The 17,694-nt window shown below is 46.2% G+C and overlaps 1 protein-coding gene across 2 annotated transcripts in view; it reads right to left on the bottom strand.

The window, feature by feature from the left end:
• The window catches only part of PDLIM4 (PDZ and LIM domain 4), a 47,920-nt gene extending 30,794 nt beyond the window's left edge, over positions 1-17,126 (bottom strand). For both annotated transcript variants that reach the window (XM_041398047.1, XM_041398048.1), the window contains exons 1-2: positions 16,999-17,126; positions 2,854-3,005 (exon numbers count right to left, since the gene is read on the bottom strand). In XM_041398047.1, the coding sequence (XP_041253981.1) occupies positions 2,854-3,005; positions 16,999-17,091 (245 nt within the window). In that variant the 5' untranslated portion in view covers positions 17,092-17,126. The remainder of the gene's footprint in view (positions 1-2,853; positions 3,006-16,998) is intronic.
• Positions 17,127-17,694: the final 568 nt, after the last annotated feature.

Genomic DNA, 17,694 nt, shown 5'->3' with positions numbered 1-17,694 from the left:
GATCTTCCTAGTCCAAGGACATTTACTGACCAGAGTCTGAAAACAAAACCCGTCTTGTTCTCTAGCTCAGTAACACATAATGTCAAGGGTTGATGGAGAAAGGGCACGGAATGAAGCAGTCCAGAGGGCACCATGGGGATGGAAACACTGCACACAGCACAGCTTCCTTTCCTCCCCTTCACACTCGTGCCTGGCTGGAGGAAGCCTGCTTTGATAAAACAGTTCCTCACTAAAGACATGCAACAAACAGACTTCTTATTTCAAATGTATTTCAGAAAAACACATTTAAAAAGAAATCTTTTGTGTTGGCTTGCAAAAGGCAGTGTACAGAAAAGATGTTGAACAGCAACCTCTGCCCAAAGGAAAAGATACTAATCCACACCACCACAGGCAGGGCTTTCTTGAAGCTCAGCCTCAGAGCAGGGTCCAGGGTGTTGATGCAGAGCTGTGACAAACAGCAGTGCCTGGACATGCACACAAACCAACAAAACCCCTCATTATTGCCCCAGGACACGGCTCTCTGAGCAGGACCAGGTCACCCCATATTCTAGGAGGCAAATCTTGGAGGAGGGATCCACTCACACCTAGGAGGGAATGCCAGATGTGCTTCCAGCAATGACTAACAGCTGGGCAACAGGATCCAACAGGTCACTTGGCAGACAGGACAGAAATCCAAGAACCAAGTCACTGTGCACCCACTTTGGGCCAAACTAAAAATAGACCTAATAGCTCATCACTGGAGCTGCTGTCCCTACTGCAGAAAAAAAACAAATACTCAGTTTTTCCTGTCAAGAGAAATGCCACCCTCACAGACATCTCTGGGCACAGCCAAGGTGAGTTCTGCCCTTAGAGAAGCCACTAAAACAGTGTTACCTCCAAGAGGAGTCACCCCAAGCTGAACAGCTCCTCACCTCACCATCTGTTCCTGCCTTGCAGAGCCCTGAGCATTTATTTTTGCCTATGAGATAAAAAAGTCTTTAAAATCTGTGTTTATGAAGACTTTAAGGCCTGACAAAACCATTGCAATCCTACTGCTTAGCAAAGACCAAACATGCCACCCACAAACCCTGCACCACAGAAAGGCTGTGGGCCACCACCAGCAACATCTGTTAGAAAATTCACCTCCTCTGGACACACCACAAGGTCTCACTGTTAAAAATATCCACACCTTGTTAGGTACAGTTGGGAAAAAACAACCTGAAGCCACAGACCCTCCACACAGCACCTTCCAGATCACCCTGAGGTCATGAATGACCATGGAAAGGGAAACCAAGCAGCCAGATCCCCCCTAGCCCCAGCAAGGCACATACCAACACTGCTGTGAGACCACTGTGACCGCAACCTCTGCCCTGTGCAGGAACCACCACTTAGGAGAGGGGATGCACCCGCACAGAGATGTTTAAGGTCCAGTCTGAGCCAAAAAAAACACCAGTTGATATCAGGGGCTAAAATGAAGTGTAAAGGTGGGAATTCAGTCCATCATTAATTCACACAGCAGAAACCCTTATCCATGAGAACAATCACTGCCATGCTGCAGGTGAAAGGTGCTTTCAGCAGAACGTGGTTCTAACTCCCAGTGAAGCTGCTCTGCTGCCAGACCACCCCGGCAGCTGGTGGCTCACCAAAACCTCCTGCCACTATGGATTTTCACCTTTTTCAAGGAGAGCTCCAGTAGCCTGCAGGCAGTCAGGAAGGGAACCCTGATCCTGCCGTGGGCACAGGTCCTCTTGGGGGTAGAAAATCACCTAGTCTCCCTAAAACTGCTCCAGATGGAAAGCAGAACAACTGCACTCCTTGTCTATGGGAAATCCCACCTGTGTGAAGGGGTTTTGCTTGCTTTCCTTTTCTTTCTTTTGTAATACCAAAGCCACATCATCTGTACACCATGGGCTGAGCTCAGGGGACTTGGCTTTAGCCAGGCAGCTCAGAGATGCCTGTCTGAGGAACCATGAGGAACCACTGAGGGTTTGCTCCATTTATGGCAGTGCTCCTTCCCCACTGCCCAGGCATCCAGTAAGAACTATATGGTTTTCCAAGAAAAGTATAAACAGTAAATGATAGCTCTTTATATCAGGAAATGCCTCTTTAATCTGAAGTGGAAAACTATATTCACTTATTTAAACTTATGCCAGATAGTATTAGCCATTTGTGAACCTTATAAGGAGCGCTCATTTTGCTTGGGTAATTTGTGATTTTGCTATAAAATTAATTCCAATAGAAACCAAAAAAAGACCAAGAAAACAAAACCAAACAAAACCACCCCACAAATAAACAAAAAAGCCACAACACACACAAAACACACGCCAACTAAAAAAAAAAAAAAAAAAAAAACACAAAAAAACCAAAAAAAACCCCAAAAAAACAAACAAACAACAACAACAACAAAAACTAAACAAAAAATAAACCCCAATACCAAACTCATGCTTTCATTTTGCTTTGAAATACCCTAAAAAGTGAATTTGGCAGGACCTTCAAATGTTTTTTTTTTTATTGAACAGATGCTTAAAATGATGGGTGGATGTCAATGAAGTGGAAAGGTTTGTCCAAAGGACATTTTGATTCCCATGCTACTCTTGCTTGAGTTGACACAACCACAAAGACTCAACTCAGGCCACAGCCTGGACAAGCCTTACAAGGTACAAATGATAATTCACATGTAAAAATGAACGGAACCCACTTTTTCTACCAGTGAATCATTAAAAATCATTTTGTTTTACTGTCTTTGAAAACACAGGACAGTTACCCAGACCACGGGGATGCTCCAAGAACCCAGCCTGAGAGCACATCTGCTCCAGGGCCAGCCAAAAGTCCTCTGAGCAAAACTGAGACAGGAGCACATCAGAGAGAACCAACCTGTTCACAGAGAGCAGCAGCTGATCCACACATGCTTTGATCTTGTTTTGAGCTTCTAGATGTGTCATGTTGTCTGTGCTCTCTCCGTTAATTGCCAGAATAACATCTCCTGGGCACAAGTCTGCCATGGCTGCTTTACTGCCAGGGTTAATCTGGGAAAAAAAGAAAAAAAGGGTTAGTTAAAAGAATGCTGGGTTTTTTTAAAAAGAAGTCCAGTTTCTTGGAATAAGATGCAGGTAAAGGGAACAGTTATTTCTGGAGATGATGTATTTTCTCTACACCAACTTCACCCACCTGAGGCTGGAGGTCAGAGCTCTCAGGTAAGCCCCAGGTCTCCAAGGGCCATCCCCTACAGCAACATTATTTGAAATAAGGAATTTCAGTCAACTCCAGCCACTGTGTGACCAGGTCCCATCTTCACATGTGTCTCTTGCTTGAAATAAATGTAATACACTCTTTCCAGGGAGATGCTTCACACTCCTTAGGTTTGCAGACCTTTCATGATGCTGCAAGAGTCAGTCCCTAAGCAGCACATGAAACCCTCCTCTGGTTAACCACCACCCCCTGACTGGGGGAGAGGTCACATTTGACTTCACTTCTTCTGGACTGACATCCAAATGACTTGTCTCTTTCTAGCCCCGCGTGGTCACCAACCCCAGAGGGATTTAGCAGATATGGCACTTGGGAACAAGGTTTATTGGTAGCCTTGGCAGTGGTGAGGTAACAGCTGGAACTGAGGATCTTTACGATCATTTCCATCCTAAACGATTCCATGATTTTATTCTATAAATATCACATAGCTCTTTAAGCCTCCACAATTCTTTCCTTCTGGTTTTGTCAGAGAGCCAGAACCTTATAAAACTTCTAACTTCTTTCCTGAGGAACTAATGACAGGTCCAGGTACAGTTTGTGGTCAGCAACACGACCAATCCTACAGCCCATAAAAGAGGTTCTTGAGAAATTACCATTTCATTTACATCACCCTAAATGTGGTTTTAATTTTTACAGTAATACAGAATGACGCAAGGCATATTCAGAACAGGTAAACTTGTCTGGTTAAACCCTATGCTGTGTGTTTTCCCTCTAATTTCCTCTTCAGTCTATTCACAGAATTTGCTAACCAAACACATTTTATCAACCGAGAAGTTACGGCAAGCCTGCCTTTTGGTTATTCATGTGTCACTGCATTAAAGCAAGCTGCTGCTTTGGTTCTGTCTACTCTCGATTTACACAGATGGAATTCCCTGTCTTAGGTGGTGGGTCTCTGCCCCACCCTGCTTGAGAAATCCAGACAACAGGAGCACCGCTCTCCCCACCACCTCCCCTTGGCTTACAGCGGTGCGTGACAGCAACCAGGCGTAGTTTTTCAGACAGTGAGACCAAGTGGGGCAGTTCCCCCGTGCCCAGAAGCCCCCCTACCACAGGCCATCATGAAACAGTGGTTTTTAGAAAGGGGGCATGCACATGCACCTCCCAGCTTTCATCTTGATGTCATACAATCCTACAATGGCTTGTAGGATTAAAGATCACCTTAATGATCACCTTGTTCCAACACAGTAGCACATTCTACCCAGGTTGCTCCGAGCCTCATCCAACCTGGCTTTCAACACTTCCAGGGACAATTTGTTTTATTTTTGCAGGGAATTCAAAGCGGATTTAGTCTTACCACAACAGCCCCTGTGGATTGCACTAGAGCTCTCCCCGGTGAGAAGCAGACAGCCCCAGTGCCTGCTGCACTGCTCCCTGCAGGACCACAGCTACTGGCACCACTGAAACACGAACCTGAAGGTGTTTGAGAAGCTCCAAACCACTTCTGACAGTTAAGTAGAACTGGCAGCCTAAGTTACAGCTTTTGTTGCATTGTCAGAGTAAATCAGTATTTGCAGTTTGCCCTTCAATAGTTTCAGCTGGGCTGTTTGGCTCTAACAAACCCGCCCAGACCAACAGCTCAGGGGCTGCCCCATGACTCAGTGCAGAGCAAACAACAGGAGATGGCTTTCAGTTCACACACATTAGCTCTGGCACAGGACATTTCAAGCCAGGACAGGATTATTTTTCCTCTGGCACTGTGAGGCGTTTTTTGACCCCTGTATCCATTCACAGGGCATTAGGGTCCTTTTACAGCCACAGAAGCTGCCAGACTCATCAGAAAGTCAACCTAAAGCTCAACCAGCAACTCCAAGGAAGCACCTCCATGCTCTTGCCTGCTGTTATCTGCTTCCCCCAATGTCCATCCCACAGCCCTGGCTGCCAGCAGGCTTTTAGACTAACAGACCTTCAGCTTGACCCAGGACAGCTGTATTTTGTTCTTGTCTATTCAGTGCTGTCTAGATGTCTGATGGATTTTTTCCCGTGTACTGATATTTACTACGTTGCAGCTTCCTTGAAGAATAAGTTGTTCACAAATGGGACCCCTAGCTGTTTCCTATTTAAGCTTCTGCTTTATTTCAAATTATTTTGGCAGTATTTTCATATTAGCATTTTATGCTAGCTGTGGAGATGGCCGAGGGCTTGAAATGGAGCTGCACTCCAAGAATTCATTTGAGATACAGCATCGGTGTCTCAACAGCTTGGGAATCATTATTGTAATGTCTGTCAGCCCCAAAGTTTGTATTTTAGTGAATAATATTTAAAACACTGTAGACCAAGTTCTAACTCACAGCTGTGCAAAGCCATTGATACCAAACACTCCACAGGAAGCCTGACGAGTCTGGTTATGGGTCAGTGCTGTGCCTGAATCCTAGTGCAGGAGTTCTACCTGCTTTGGACATGGCTTAGTGGTGACCTCAGCAGTGCTGGACTTGATGGGCCTAAAAATCCTTTCCCACGAAGCATTTTGTGACTGTATGGCATTGGAGCCTGGCAGTCACAGAGGTGGGATGGAGCTTGTATCAGAGGCACTCACTTGTGCCTCTCTCCAGAGAGCCCTCAGGTCTGCCCTGAGCCAGAACCACAGTGTGTGTGACTTGAAGGAAGCACACATGAATCTGAGAGTAATCAGACAGGTTATGAAGTTAAAAACAATGCAAAGAAAACCTACACCAAGTCACTGCAGCCTTGTGGTCTTGAAAGGGGCCTCCAAAGAAGGTGGTATTTGAGAACAGGAGAGGATTAAGAAAAACCGGCAAGATTTTACTTGGTTTTGAAGTTCTCCATCTGTGGCAAAAACACACCATTTCAAAAATCAATGCTGAATGAGCACAGACCAAGCCCAGGCCGATGGATACATCACTCAGGGGGTGTGAGCTGTGTAGCCACCACAGGCAGAAGAGAGTGCCCTAAAGCCAAGTCCCAGCTCACGCACCAGGGCCCAACGTGGGTTATGTGCCCTGGCACCTGCTGCACCCTGTGTGCCACGCCTCACCTTGCCGGGCTAGCTGCCTGCCAGGATTTGGGCTGCTGGTGTCCTTTACTGTAACAGGCAGGGCAGTTACACACCAGCAAGGAGCCAGCCCTGTCCCTCACACCCTGCTAAGCCCCAGGGCAGCAGGGCCCCACCATGTGTTGGTGTTCCAGGTGGGGAATTCTGTGGGTCGATGGGGTGGTCTAAGCGCTCATACCATCAGCAGCTCAGGGGGTCTTGCTCCCTGTGAGGCCATATAGCTCCCAAAGGCCCCTGCAAAACCCCCAAAACCACAGCAAACACCATGGGCTTAAAGAAACATAAGTATTTGCATTACAATTCCCCTAAAAGTTTTTATTTTTCAATCAGACAAGAATCCTGCCTCCTGTGGAAGCTCTGAGCTCCCAAAGACATAACTTCATGAAGCACTGAGGTGAACTCCCAGCCATCAGCTAACTCACACTCTGGGTTACTGCTGTCCTGCATGCTAAAGTATGTTCCCAACAACATAAATCCAAACCAGCTAATGGAGACTTGGAGTGAAGTTGCCCAACACAGACAAACCAGACCTGCAGAAAGGGCAGAGGACCATCTCTCCATATCTTCCTGCTCCAGGAGTTCCATCCAGCCTCTTCCTGTGTGCCATCCCTGGTGCTCAGCAGGTTCTGAGGCACAGCCTGGGATGTAATCCAGAAGAGCTGAATGTTTCATAGAATCACAGAATGGTTTGGGTTGGAAGGGACCCTAAAGGTCATCTTGCTCCAACACCCTGCCATGGGCAGGGACACCTTCCACTAGACCACGCTGCTCCAAGCCGCATCCCACCTGGTCTTGAACACTTCCAGGGATGGAACAGCCACAGCTTCTCTGGGGAACCTATGCCAATGCCTCACCATGCTCACAGAAATAATTTCTTCCTCATATCTAATCTAAATATTTCTTACTTCAACTTAAGGCAAATTCCCCCAAGTTTTCTGTGAGTGAATCAAAGCAACTCAGAGGGATGGGTCCAGTGGAATGGATCTGTCATCAGGGACATGGCAGGGCTGGAGTGAGCTCTTTTTGAGACGGCTAGGGAGATCCCAGTGCTACCCACCACCTAAGCACTGCTACATTTTCAGCAAGAAGGAACCAAGCATGAAATATGTGCAGAACCAGTTCATGTGCTGGGGAGGTCCCTGGCACTTGTGTTTTCACAGCTCCTTTTATGCCCATAGAAACTCTGCTGTGCTCTCTGCCCAAGGCAGCCGTGCACGCACAGCACGGCCGCCGCTCTGAGAATGTGGCGTGCACGCCTGCCAGCTTTACTGCTCTCCTAAAATTAAATAAAGAACAATCCTCTGAGCTTAACCCCTCCACAAAAACAAGCGGCTGCTTCCTCGCTTCTCTCTCTCAAAACATGAAGATGCTTCAGAAAGCTTATAAACAGAGAAGACTAAAAGAAACAAACCACTTGCCCAGCAATGATACTGTGGAGCAGAGCACGTGCCCCAGGTAAGCAGCTCCAGGCTCTCCAGATCCCAGAGAGCAGCCCTTCCCCACACAGCATGCCTGTGGAGGGTGCGTCCTGCAGGGATTTGTTCCTCTAGGGAGCCAGAATGTACTTTCCCCCCTTTTCTAATAAGAATATTATTCTTCCTAATCCCCTCAGGATAAGTCTTATTTGTGACATCTTTCTATGTCCTCCATATAGCATTGTGCTTCAAAAAATACCAGAGGTCCAATATTGGTGTCTGTCTCTATTGTTCCAGTAAGACAAATTTAAAGAAAGAGCTGCCAGTGGACAGCCCTACTTTCACTGTCCTCTGCCTCTACAGTCACCACAGAAGGTTCAGTGACAGCACTGCAAGCATCACCTCCATACCATGCCTTTTGCCAAATCATCCACCAGGGAACTCTATCCCAATAAACACAACCAATTTTTAAAAACAATTTTTTTCAATCATATTCCCCACTACTTTTTCCAGGATTATCATCCACCTCTCCACTCTCCTCTAAGGCAATTACCCTCCAGCAGCCCCCTTCCCCCACCAAGTGCATACTATGAATGCTGTGAAACAGACTGGGTCAGTCCCAAAGCCAGCAGCAGCTCTCTTATCTGGACACTGGAGCATCACTAGGATTTACTGAGTGCTGGCATCTGACAATGACAGGCCATTAAAATAAAGTACATTGGGGCAACTGCCTTGTGCTTAACCTAAATTGGTTGGTGTTGGAGCTGTGCAGTCTAATTTAGTAAGCAAGATTATTTGCACCAAGAGAAGTTTGCTCTTGAAACACAGTGTTCTACTGTCTTCCCTGGAGCCTGGCCACAGAAGGGAGCCAGGGCTGGGAGAGCATTCAAACCAGGGTGAAATCCCCATGCCTGCATCCCCTGCCCTCAGGGATGGGAGCCCTGCCCACCACAAGGATGGCTCTACTTGGAAACAGCTTTGTTCAAGCCAACTTTAGAATTGGGCAAACACCACAAGCTGAAACAATCAATAGTGTAGTAAGAGGTTAATTTGTAATATTAACTTAATCCCTTTTTAGTTCTACTCTTTTCCCCAGAAACCTGCATCTAAGGTCACCCGTGTCAGGATTGAGGGATGCAGCTCCTCACTGCCTGCAAGACCTCAGCACAGCCATGGGAAAGATTAGGTTAGTCTTTATTCACACAGATTTTTTTATATCCAAATCAACAAGAGGTGCCTATTCAGGCCATTCCCATCTCCCATAATGAAGGCAGCTTTATCTCTGCCACATCTTCACTTTTTGTTAAAAGTGTACTCTAATGCACCCCATTAGCGAACAGAGCCAGGATTTAAAGGGTTAAAAGGTGCAATCCCAAACAAGCCTACACAGACCACACCACTCTTCTCTTAAATCAGCGGTAGTTTGTTGTAGGCAAGGCCGGGGGAATTTTCTGTTCTGCAACTGTGATCAAAAGGAGCCGATTCAAGTCTTTGAGAGACTTTAAAGATAGTGTGACAAAATTCTCAGCTTTTAAACAAAGCCTGTCTGTTCCATGCTATGGGGTAGGGAATGATCTTACACAGCTATATCTTTTAAAACAAGAAGAACCAAGAGTCAAATAATTAACTAATGAAAATAAATTCCTTAAACCCTTTAAACATTCTTTCCAGGGATTCTCTTCAGCTTTTCAAAGCGTCCTGCCTTGAATTCCTTGCCAATTCATTTGCATTTTTCTAGTTGCTTATATAAAGTCTGATGTATCAAGACATTATTTAGATAAGCTCACAGCCCAGTACATGAAGAACACTGTTCATGGAATCTGAATTAATTTAACTACTGAAGAAAACGAGCTTAACACAATAGAAGGGAAAGAATCAGAGTACAAGTATTATAAAAGGCAAGATACTCAAAAATCCTTTTGAATCCAAGTACTAATGGATCCAAATCCAAATTTAGAAACAGTTTCATAGAGTAGATCCTAACCCAGCCCAAAGTATGAGGTGTCTATACAAAGAAGAGGCTGAGAATCAATGACATTGGACATGTGTTTTAGAGCAACCTGCCACTAACCCATGTGCAGATCTCAAAACACGGATTGAGAAAAACAAGGAAGGGATCCACAAGGATCATCTGGTGTATCTTGTGAACAGCTCTCTTGCTCAGCCCAAGGGCACACAGCTCTGGCAGCACCCTCCATGGTCACGGCCACCAGGAGCCCCTTACTGCCTCCTCCAAAGGCAAGCTAAAGCATCTGTGCTGCTGTACTGCACAAAACCGCCCCATTCAGCAACACAGCTGCTCCTACACTTAAATCTGCTCTATGTTTACTTTGTCTTGCTAGGAAACAAGGCCAGGGAGGGACAGCTGCCCTGGGGACAGCAGTGAGCCCTTGGTGTGGGTGCGCCTGGAGCACCACCGCAGTCTCTCAGGTACGGCACCACTGCAGACCAGACTGAGCAGCATCACACAAAGTGTTTATGGCCAGAATCACTTCATCTCCTTCAGGGTTTAAGGAGCCAGCTCTCCAGTGAAGTCTGCCCCCTCAGACACCTCAACAAGCAGCAGGGCTTCTCAAGCCCTTCTCAGGAGCAAACCCTAAGTGCTGTGCAGAAGACATGGAGGAACTGCTTAGAGTCTGCCTTCCAAACCATATGCCTCTTGGCCAGGAAGGCAGGCTGACACTTTCCTTCCTATCAAAAGGAAAATGTACACAGAGTGATCTCCAAAGAGGAAAAAAATTTCAACATAAGTTTAATCCAGTTGGTGAGCATACCTGCAGTTGCATTCTTGCAGCACACTCAGGTGTTAATCACAGAGTGCAGGGATTTGTGCCTTTGCCACACAGCTGCTTTAATGGTGAATGTCAAATATTTTGCAGGGTTCAGTCTTTTGGACCAGAACCTTTACACATGGTAAAGATTTCTAAAGTGTTTTGTTGCTTATGGTAAACAACAGCATTCAGAGCAGTGTCAGCATCCTGCAAACCTCTCCTCTGACAATCTCCTATGTCATCAACCAGTCCTGGAGTCAACTGCTCAAGACAGCTTCTCTTTTAGCTGTGCACTGCCCATATCTAATAATTAAGAATAAGGACTTCAAATAATCTTTATTCTGGTATATTTTGTTTTCTGAAGCTTGGGCTGTAAAATGTCCTTGCCACATAATCTGCTATCAATCCACACAATATGTAAAACTGCTTAAGGCTTAATGGGTGTGAATGCAAGTTGCTCTGGTTGTCAAGAAGGATTGAGTGTGGCTGTGAGGTATCTTTATGGTGTTTGGAAAACTCATTGGCTGAAATTCTCTTGAACAGCACTTTTTATTTTTTTAAATACAGCTGTGCTCTCTGTGGAGAGAAAGCAAGTTTTGTTTTGTGCTCCTCCTGGCTGTACAAGCTCCTCAAAAGCCACACTGGCTTGACATCTTTGCCGTTGCTCAAGTAACATAGTGAAACCTGCGTTTGCTTGAAGTTTTTGTGTAAATTGTGAAGTAGAAGCCAAACACAACCTTATCTACCAGGGCCTGGGGCAAGTGGGGTGTTAGGGGCTGTGTACAAACCCACTACACGAACAAGCTCGGTGAGATACGGGCTTTGCTCTGGCACACATCTGGCACTGATAACAAATCAAGCAGAGTATTTTTCTGTGAACTTGTTTGTTTTAACCTTTTCTATCAACACTGCTAGATCTTGAGAGAGCTACTGTTTTCTTTCACACTTTAAAACCTGTGGTTACAGATGACTTAAAAAATAAAAATGTTTTTACTAAGTGTTTGGGTATCTGAGAACCACAAGTCAAGGCATTTTGAGAGCTCAGAAACTGGAAAACAAATTCAGTTAGAAATACTATATTGCTCCTTCTAGGATTTCCTGTGACATGTATTTCACCCCCAAGCTATCAAAAATGAAATTAAATTGCATTGGTCTACATTAATTCTGCATTAATGACATATTCGTATTAAAATTAAAGGACTTACCCAATTGCAGGAGGACCAGGATTATAACCATCTGTTGTGTTACACAGCAAAAAAAGTTTAGAATAAAAAGAATAATTGCACATCATTCCCCCTGTATGCTTCTTGCACCAACATGGCTGTTCTAGTAAGCCTGTTATCTAGCTATTCTCCTTAACCCACTTTATCAAGTGGGATTTAAGTGAACACCTCTACAAAATAATTTTGAATACCTGTCTCAGCAGGCAATCTTTCAATCTTCAAGGAAAACTGACATCACCACCATTTAAAACAAAAAGAAGGGGGAAGGGAAAAAACAACCCCAAACCCACAAATCCCTAATCCCAAATACCCAGGGACACTGAACTTACGCTGCTTTGTGCAGCCTGGCAGAGACCTGGTGTGTTTTCATGGCTGTGCTGGGTTTATTTTGTTAACTTGCCCCAAGGTCAGACCCTGCCTAAATGGATCTACATGAATCATTCTTTCCACCTGCTTTCCCACTCGGGATTATCAGGGTGCTTAATTACGGTAATTAGTATTAGGTTTTCATTCCAGTATGTTCCACCATTACTGTCTCCTGAACCAGCACAAGCATTTATTATTCTCTTTCAGTTATTAAAGCCCCAGCGATAGAAACACTTCAGCAGCAAATCTATTTGTGACATATTTCTGTTAGTTCTTATCTGTAGCTCAGATTAACTGTTCTGTACCAGCACAGCTTCACACTTAAACACCCAGACCTCTCAGCCCTGAGTTTATAGGAATGATGAGAAAAACAAAAACTGACTAGTAAAAGTATTTCCTTCCACTTCAAATAATCATCCCACTTGAAATACTGTAACAACTTCACTATGCAACCAACCGAGGGACAGCTTTCATCACTCAGCTCTACACAGGCAGCAAACCACCAAAAGTCAGCAGAAATCAGGTGGGGCCATAGCTTTGGGATTCAGCAACATAGAGAGGCTTCTTCAGTCCATTTGGGAGCTCTGAACAGAGTGCAAAATTTCCATCTAATAAACTATCAAATACATAAGAACTATATGAAACAAAAACCCCACCTTATGGAAATTTAAATCCTCCTAACATCTCAAACAGAGACAAAATTCCTGTTCCTTTTGCTGCCGTCTCTGATCCTTGCCTTCTACAGCAAGACATGTGGAATTCCTGGGGTAACCAAACCTGTTACTCCCAGCCCTCGCTCTGGGGAGCCCCTTCTGCTCAGCCATCCCACCCACACAAGAACAAACCTCCCAGGCCTCCCCAGGAATTACAGCATGGAGTGGGCTCTCTCTGCATTCACACAGGATCACAGCACAGACTTGGGCATTTGCTGGCTCATCCCACCCACACAAGAACAAACCTCCCAGGCCTCCCCTGGAATTACAGCCCTGACAGAGTCAACAAAATCACTTTTACTGGAATTCCTTCCTCAGCAGAATTCTTTCTCGAGTATCCTAACCTTTAACAGGACACGTCTCTGCTCAAACGTGAAAGCTGCTTAAGTTTAAAAGTCAACCTTAACTCAAACAATACCTGGATAATGGATTGCAGACCAATTATTTCTCATCCTTCTTGTGTTACAGTTCCAAGCCAAAGCTGAAACTTGCATTTTTGCTGCTCCACTAGAGACCAGCGGGTAAACTAATGTTGAAGCCAGCAGATAAAGGAAAATTTGTATTAAAATCTCATTTAAAAATGACTGGAATTAGTCCATTTGTCAATTATCTGTTTAGCTAAGTAATTTATCTATGATTACAAAAACAGCAAGTGCATGGATTAACACTGGCAGAACTGGGCAGATGATGACATCAGCTGCTCCAGGAGCAGGACAAGCAAGTTCAAATGATTAAATGCATTCAGCTCCTCCAGTTACGCTAATGACTGATTATCTTTTAATCCCAGGCAAGGGGTAGATCAACTGTGATCCCACACAGAACCACAGCACTCACTGATGTGGTTACAAGCACAACACTGAGAAGAGCCAAGTGAGTTATTCCATTGCTGCTCCTGAGCCATGGCTGCTGGTCAAAGGGAATATTGTCACTGGAGTCAGAGCCACAGGGAGTCCCCTTTCCCACAGAGAGCAAACACAGCACCCAGCATTAGCCTGCTCAACCAAGGAAAAGCAGCTACCAGAAATTTAATTAAATCTTAAAACCACTTTCTATCAAGTCATTAAGGTCAACTCAAAGCAGATCTTTTGGATCATTCCCTACCCCCATAAATATCATTAGGAGGAGTATCGATTAATGATGTCATGTCCTACACCTGGTGTTAGCTCACTGTAACAGTGGGTATAAAACAAACTGAGCCTGTGCTGACAACACACCAGTATCACCCTCCAGGGCTGCATGCCCCCAAACCAGCTCAGCAAACTCCAGCCTTGATAATATGGGTCCTGCTGAATATACAAGAAGAAACAGGATAAAACGGTAACTATAGCACACCTAACTTTTCGTGGGACTGTATGAGAGATGCCCTAATCATGCCCTTTTGGATTTACATTTATCTTAATACCAAGGAACTCAACACCCCATCTGGAGCCCTGGCCTCTCCAGGGCAGAGTTCAGCATCAGCTGCCCAGCAGAGCAATCAGATCCTTACCCCTTGTCACTTAAGACTTATCAAATCACAGAGGGAAGTGACCTGTTTTCAAGACAAAAAGACCATTGCTTAATGTCATGAGTCTATTTGAGACAGCTGCAAGAGACAGACTGAATACCATCAGCACCTGCACGGCCACAGCCACCTCACAGAGGCTAAAGGCCAAAGTAAAGCCTTGTGAGCAAGGCAAGTTCCATCCCAAAGCAGGACAGGGTCATTGTCACGTTCCATGCTACCAAATCCATATAATGTCATTTATCTCTTGACAAGATTATCATAAGACACTTTTGTGGACCACCTTCAGCTTTATCCCCTGCCTGACATCTCTCTGCCCTGCAGCACTCTGCCTCTTCCTCAGCTCACCCTGGCAGCTCCTTTCAGTATTTCCAGCCTCCAGCACCCAGAGCTGAATGTGGGTGGCCTTGGATGCCTAAAATCCCAACCTGCAACCTGATTTCCCAACATAACCAGTCCAGGTAGGATGCCTGCAGAGCTGAACAGCCCAAACACCTTGTGACACGTTGATCCTCAGCCCCCTTTGGGCCAAGCAGTGGGACACAGCAATCCCACACCCCCAGGCAGCCCAGCACACCCAGAACATGTTGGCATCTTGGGCCCACAGCTGGACGTGGGAATCCCAGAGTGTGGTCCTGCCTCCCGGCAGAACTTCTGCTTTTCCAAAGATGTTTGTAATTTAATGGCATTCGAGTATAAAACAAATGAAACTGAAATTAAAGAAGAAAGGCACTTTGAAGGGAAGCAGAAGTCGGCCAAAAGCCTCCACAATTAGCAAGAGTCTCCTGCTGTGAGCCAGGCTGGGCAAAGGGGAGGGAGGCTTCTCATTCCTGGAGATGGGAAGCCCCCAGCCCCCTTGCCAAGATTTAAAGCCAGAAAGAACAGATTTCCTGGACAATTACAGAATAAAAGGGAATATAGCACCACAACAGCCACGATCAGTCCCCTGCACAGCAGCAGGGTTGCACAGACCCACGACCAAGCAAAGCCCAGGCTGCCCAGGGAGCCCTCCAGCAGCCCCTTCCTGCATCCCCACGGCAAGGAGCTGTAGCAGAAGATAATTCTTCCCCAGCTTTAACATTTTCAGGTACTATTTGCAAAGCAAGTCAGGTCTTTTCTTGTGTTTAGAGACTAGAGCCAAAGCAGACCACTCTACATCTCTATTTACATCCTAGTCATTTGTTTCCCACCCTCCAGGAGCAGTCGTTAGAGTACAGCACATCAGAACATCAGCCTGCTCCTCAGTGGGAACAGAATTAAAAAAGGATCCAATTTAAAAGGCTGCCAGATGGAATAACACCCTACATCTGCTTCTTGCATTACCACTCTTGGTGATCCACAGCAAGACTGGTCTGAGGAGAATCATCCTCCTCACACCTCCCAGGTTTGCTGAATTAAACAAGAAATTTGGCAAGCCACCTATCTAGGCAGAAGCAGACTTAGGTTTTTCTTGTTTAATATTAAACCAGTTTGTTTTTTTTTTTTTAAGTAACAGGAAAACTGGCTCCCTCCACTAAGTTCAGATATTCACTTCTACAACAAGAACATTTCTACAATTGCTGGGAGGTGATTTTTGATACATCCCATGTTACCAGGGGAGAAATAGAACTCTCCATGTCCAGGAGGTTCAGGCTGAACCCCAAAAGCCGAGTGCCCCTGTCACAGCACAGCCCTCCAGCTGTACGGACACCCGCCCTGCGTGCTGCACAGCCAGCCCCACCTTCCCTCTCCTCCATCCACCTCCTCCTGTTCTCCTCCAAAACAGCCCTCACTGGAGCACTTGGAAAGGGACAGGCCAAAGTAAAAACAGAAACAAAGCCATGCAATAGACATGCTTGCACTCAAAGACAAACTAAACCCCTGCAAAACACGCTCTCTTCCATAATTACTTCTTCGAAACTCAGGGTACATGTTTTCTCTTTTTTGTCACAGCTTTGGCAGATGAATGAAAAGACGGCAAACAGCTTGTGCGCATTACAACAGTATTTTTAAGTTACAGAATTTTTAAGTTACAGCTCCTTTCAAATGCACTCGGTGTTTGTTCCAGAAATTGAGCAGCAGCTGCCCAGGGGAGCCCGGCGGTGCTGCAGAGCCCGACACGCCGGGGAGGCGAGCAGCTCAGGGCACCCAGCCCTCTCCCGGGCCATGGAAACCGAGTGTCCCAAGGAGTGTGCCCAGCTCACAGCCAGCACCTCATCCATCACACAGCCCATCACAGCACCTCGCCGCCAGCCCTCCTGCCTGGGGGATGGTTTGTTCTCACATGTATCTACACACAAAGCCTATTTCAATCTATCTGTGGCATCTTAGCAAAGAATTTTCCAGAATACATATTTGTGAGGTCAAACACAAGTGTGAGTACACTTACACGGTAATTATTACCAGCCCACATAGACCCCAGAACACTGCAGCCTGCATGGAGAAACTTCTTGCTGACTTAACTCATGCCTTCTTTAAAAACCCCAACAGCCTGTGAACTCAGTCCAGGGCACGAGTCCAAACCCTGTGAACACTAAAAACTTTGAAAGCAGATCCTTATGAATTAACATCCCAAAAAATAAAGCATGGAGAAGGCTGTAACACTGAGGAAAGCAGCTGAAACAGCGCAAAGCTCAGAGGGGAGCACTTATTCGAGTGCATACAGAATAAACTGGAGTTGAAAAGAGCCGAAGCGCTGCTGCCCGCCGGGCCCGGCAGAGCCCGCCGCTCCGGGTACCACCCGCCCCGCCGCCCATCACCTGCGGCCGCTCCCCGAACCCCTCCCAGCTCACCCTGGAGATGGTCAGCGGGGCGCTGAAATCTTTACCGCCCACCAAACGAAAGCCCCAGGGCGAAGGACCACGCAGGACCACCGAGTGGGCCATTGCGGCAGCGGCGGCGGGCGCTCCCTGCCCGCGGACTGAGGCAGCTCCGGCTCCCGAGCGCCGGCTCGGAGCGATCCCGCCTCCCGCACACCCCGCCCTCAGGGCGGGCCGCGGAGGAGGCACGGGCCGGGCCGGCTGAGGGAGCTCCGGCACGGATTGCCCCCTGGGTCCTTTTATAAGTGGGATTCGGAGCGACTACTCGCAGTGGTAAAGTTGTAGGACTTTATTGGTGGTAAAGAATGTGTTTGGTGTGCTCAAAGCTCCCCTCACTGCAGTATCATCCCCTGCAGTGCAAGGAAAATGATGCAATAGGTCAGTAAATGTTTGGTTGTGACTGTTTTATTCATTATAATAAGTCTCCTGAATGAGAAAAAGTTAAAAGAAATAACCAGATTTGGTTTAAAGCAGTTTGTGAATCTTTCACGGTCATCACTTGGGAAAAAGATAAACTTCCAAGAAAATAATGACAGAATCACAGAGTGGTTTCGTTTGGGATGAGCCTGAAATGTCATCGCAGTCCAACCTCCCGCTGTGGGCAGGGCCACCTTCCACTATCCCAGGTTGCTCCAAGCCCATCCAGCCTGGCCTTGAACACTTCCAGGG

This window comes from Onychostruthus taczanowskii, unplaced genomic scaffold, assembly GCF_017590055.1.
Source record: "Onychostruthus taczanowskii isolate IOZ18803 unplaced genomic scaffold, ASM1759005v1 scaffold14, whole genome shotgun sequence".
Lineage (NCBI taxonomy): Eukaryota > Metazoa > Chordata > Aves > Passeriformes > Passeridae > Onychostruthus > Onychostruthus taczanowskii.
This window is presented reverse-complemented; position numbering and strand designations above follow the sequence as displayed.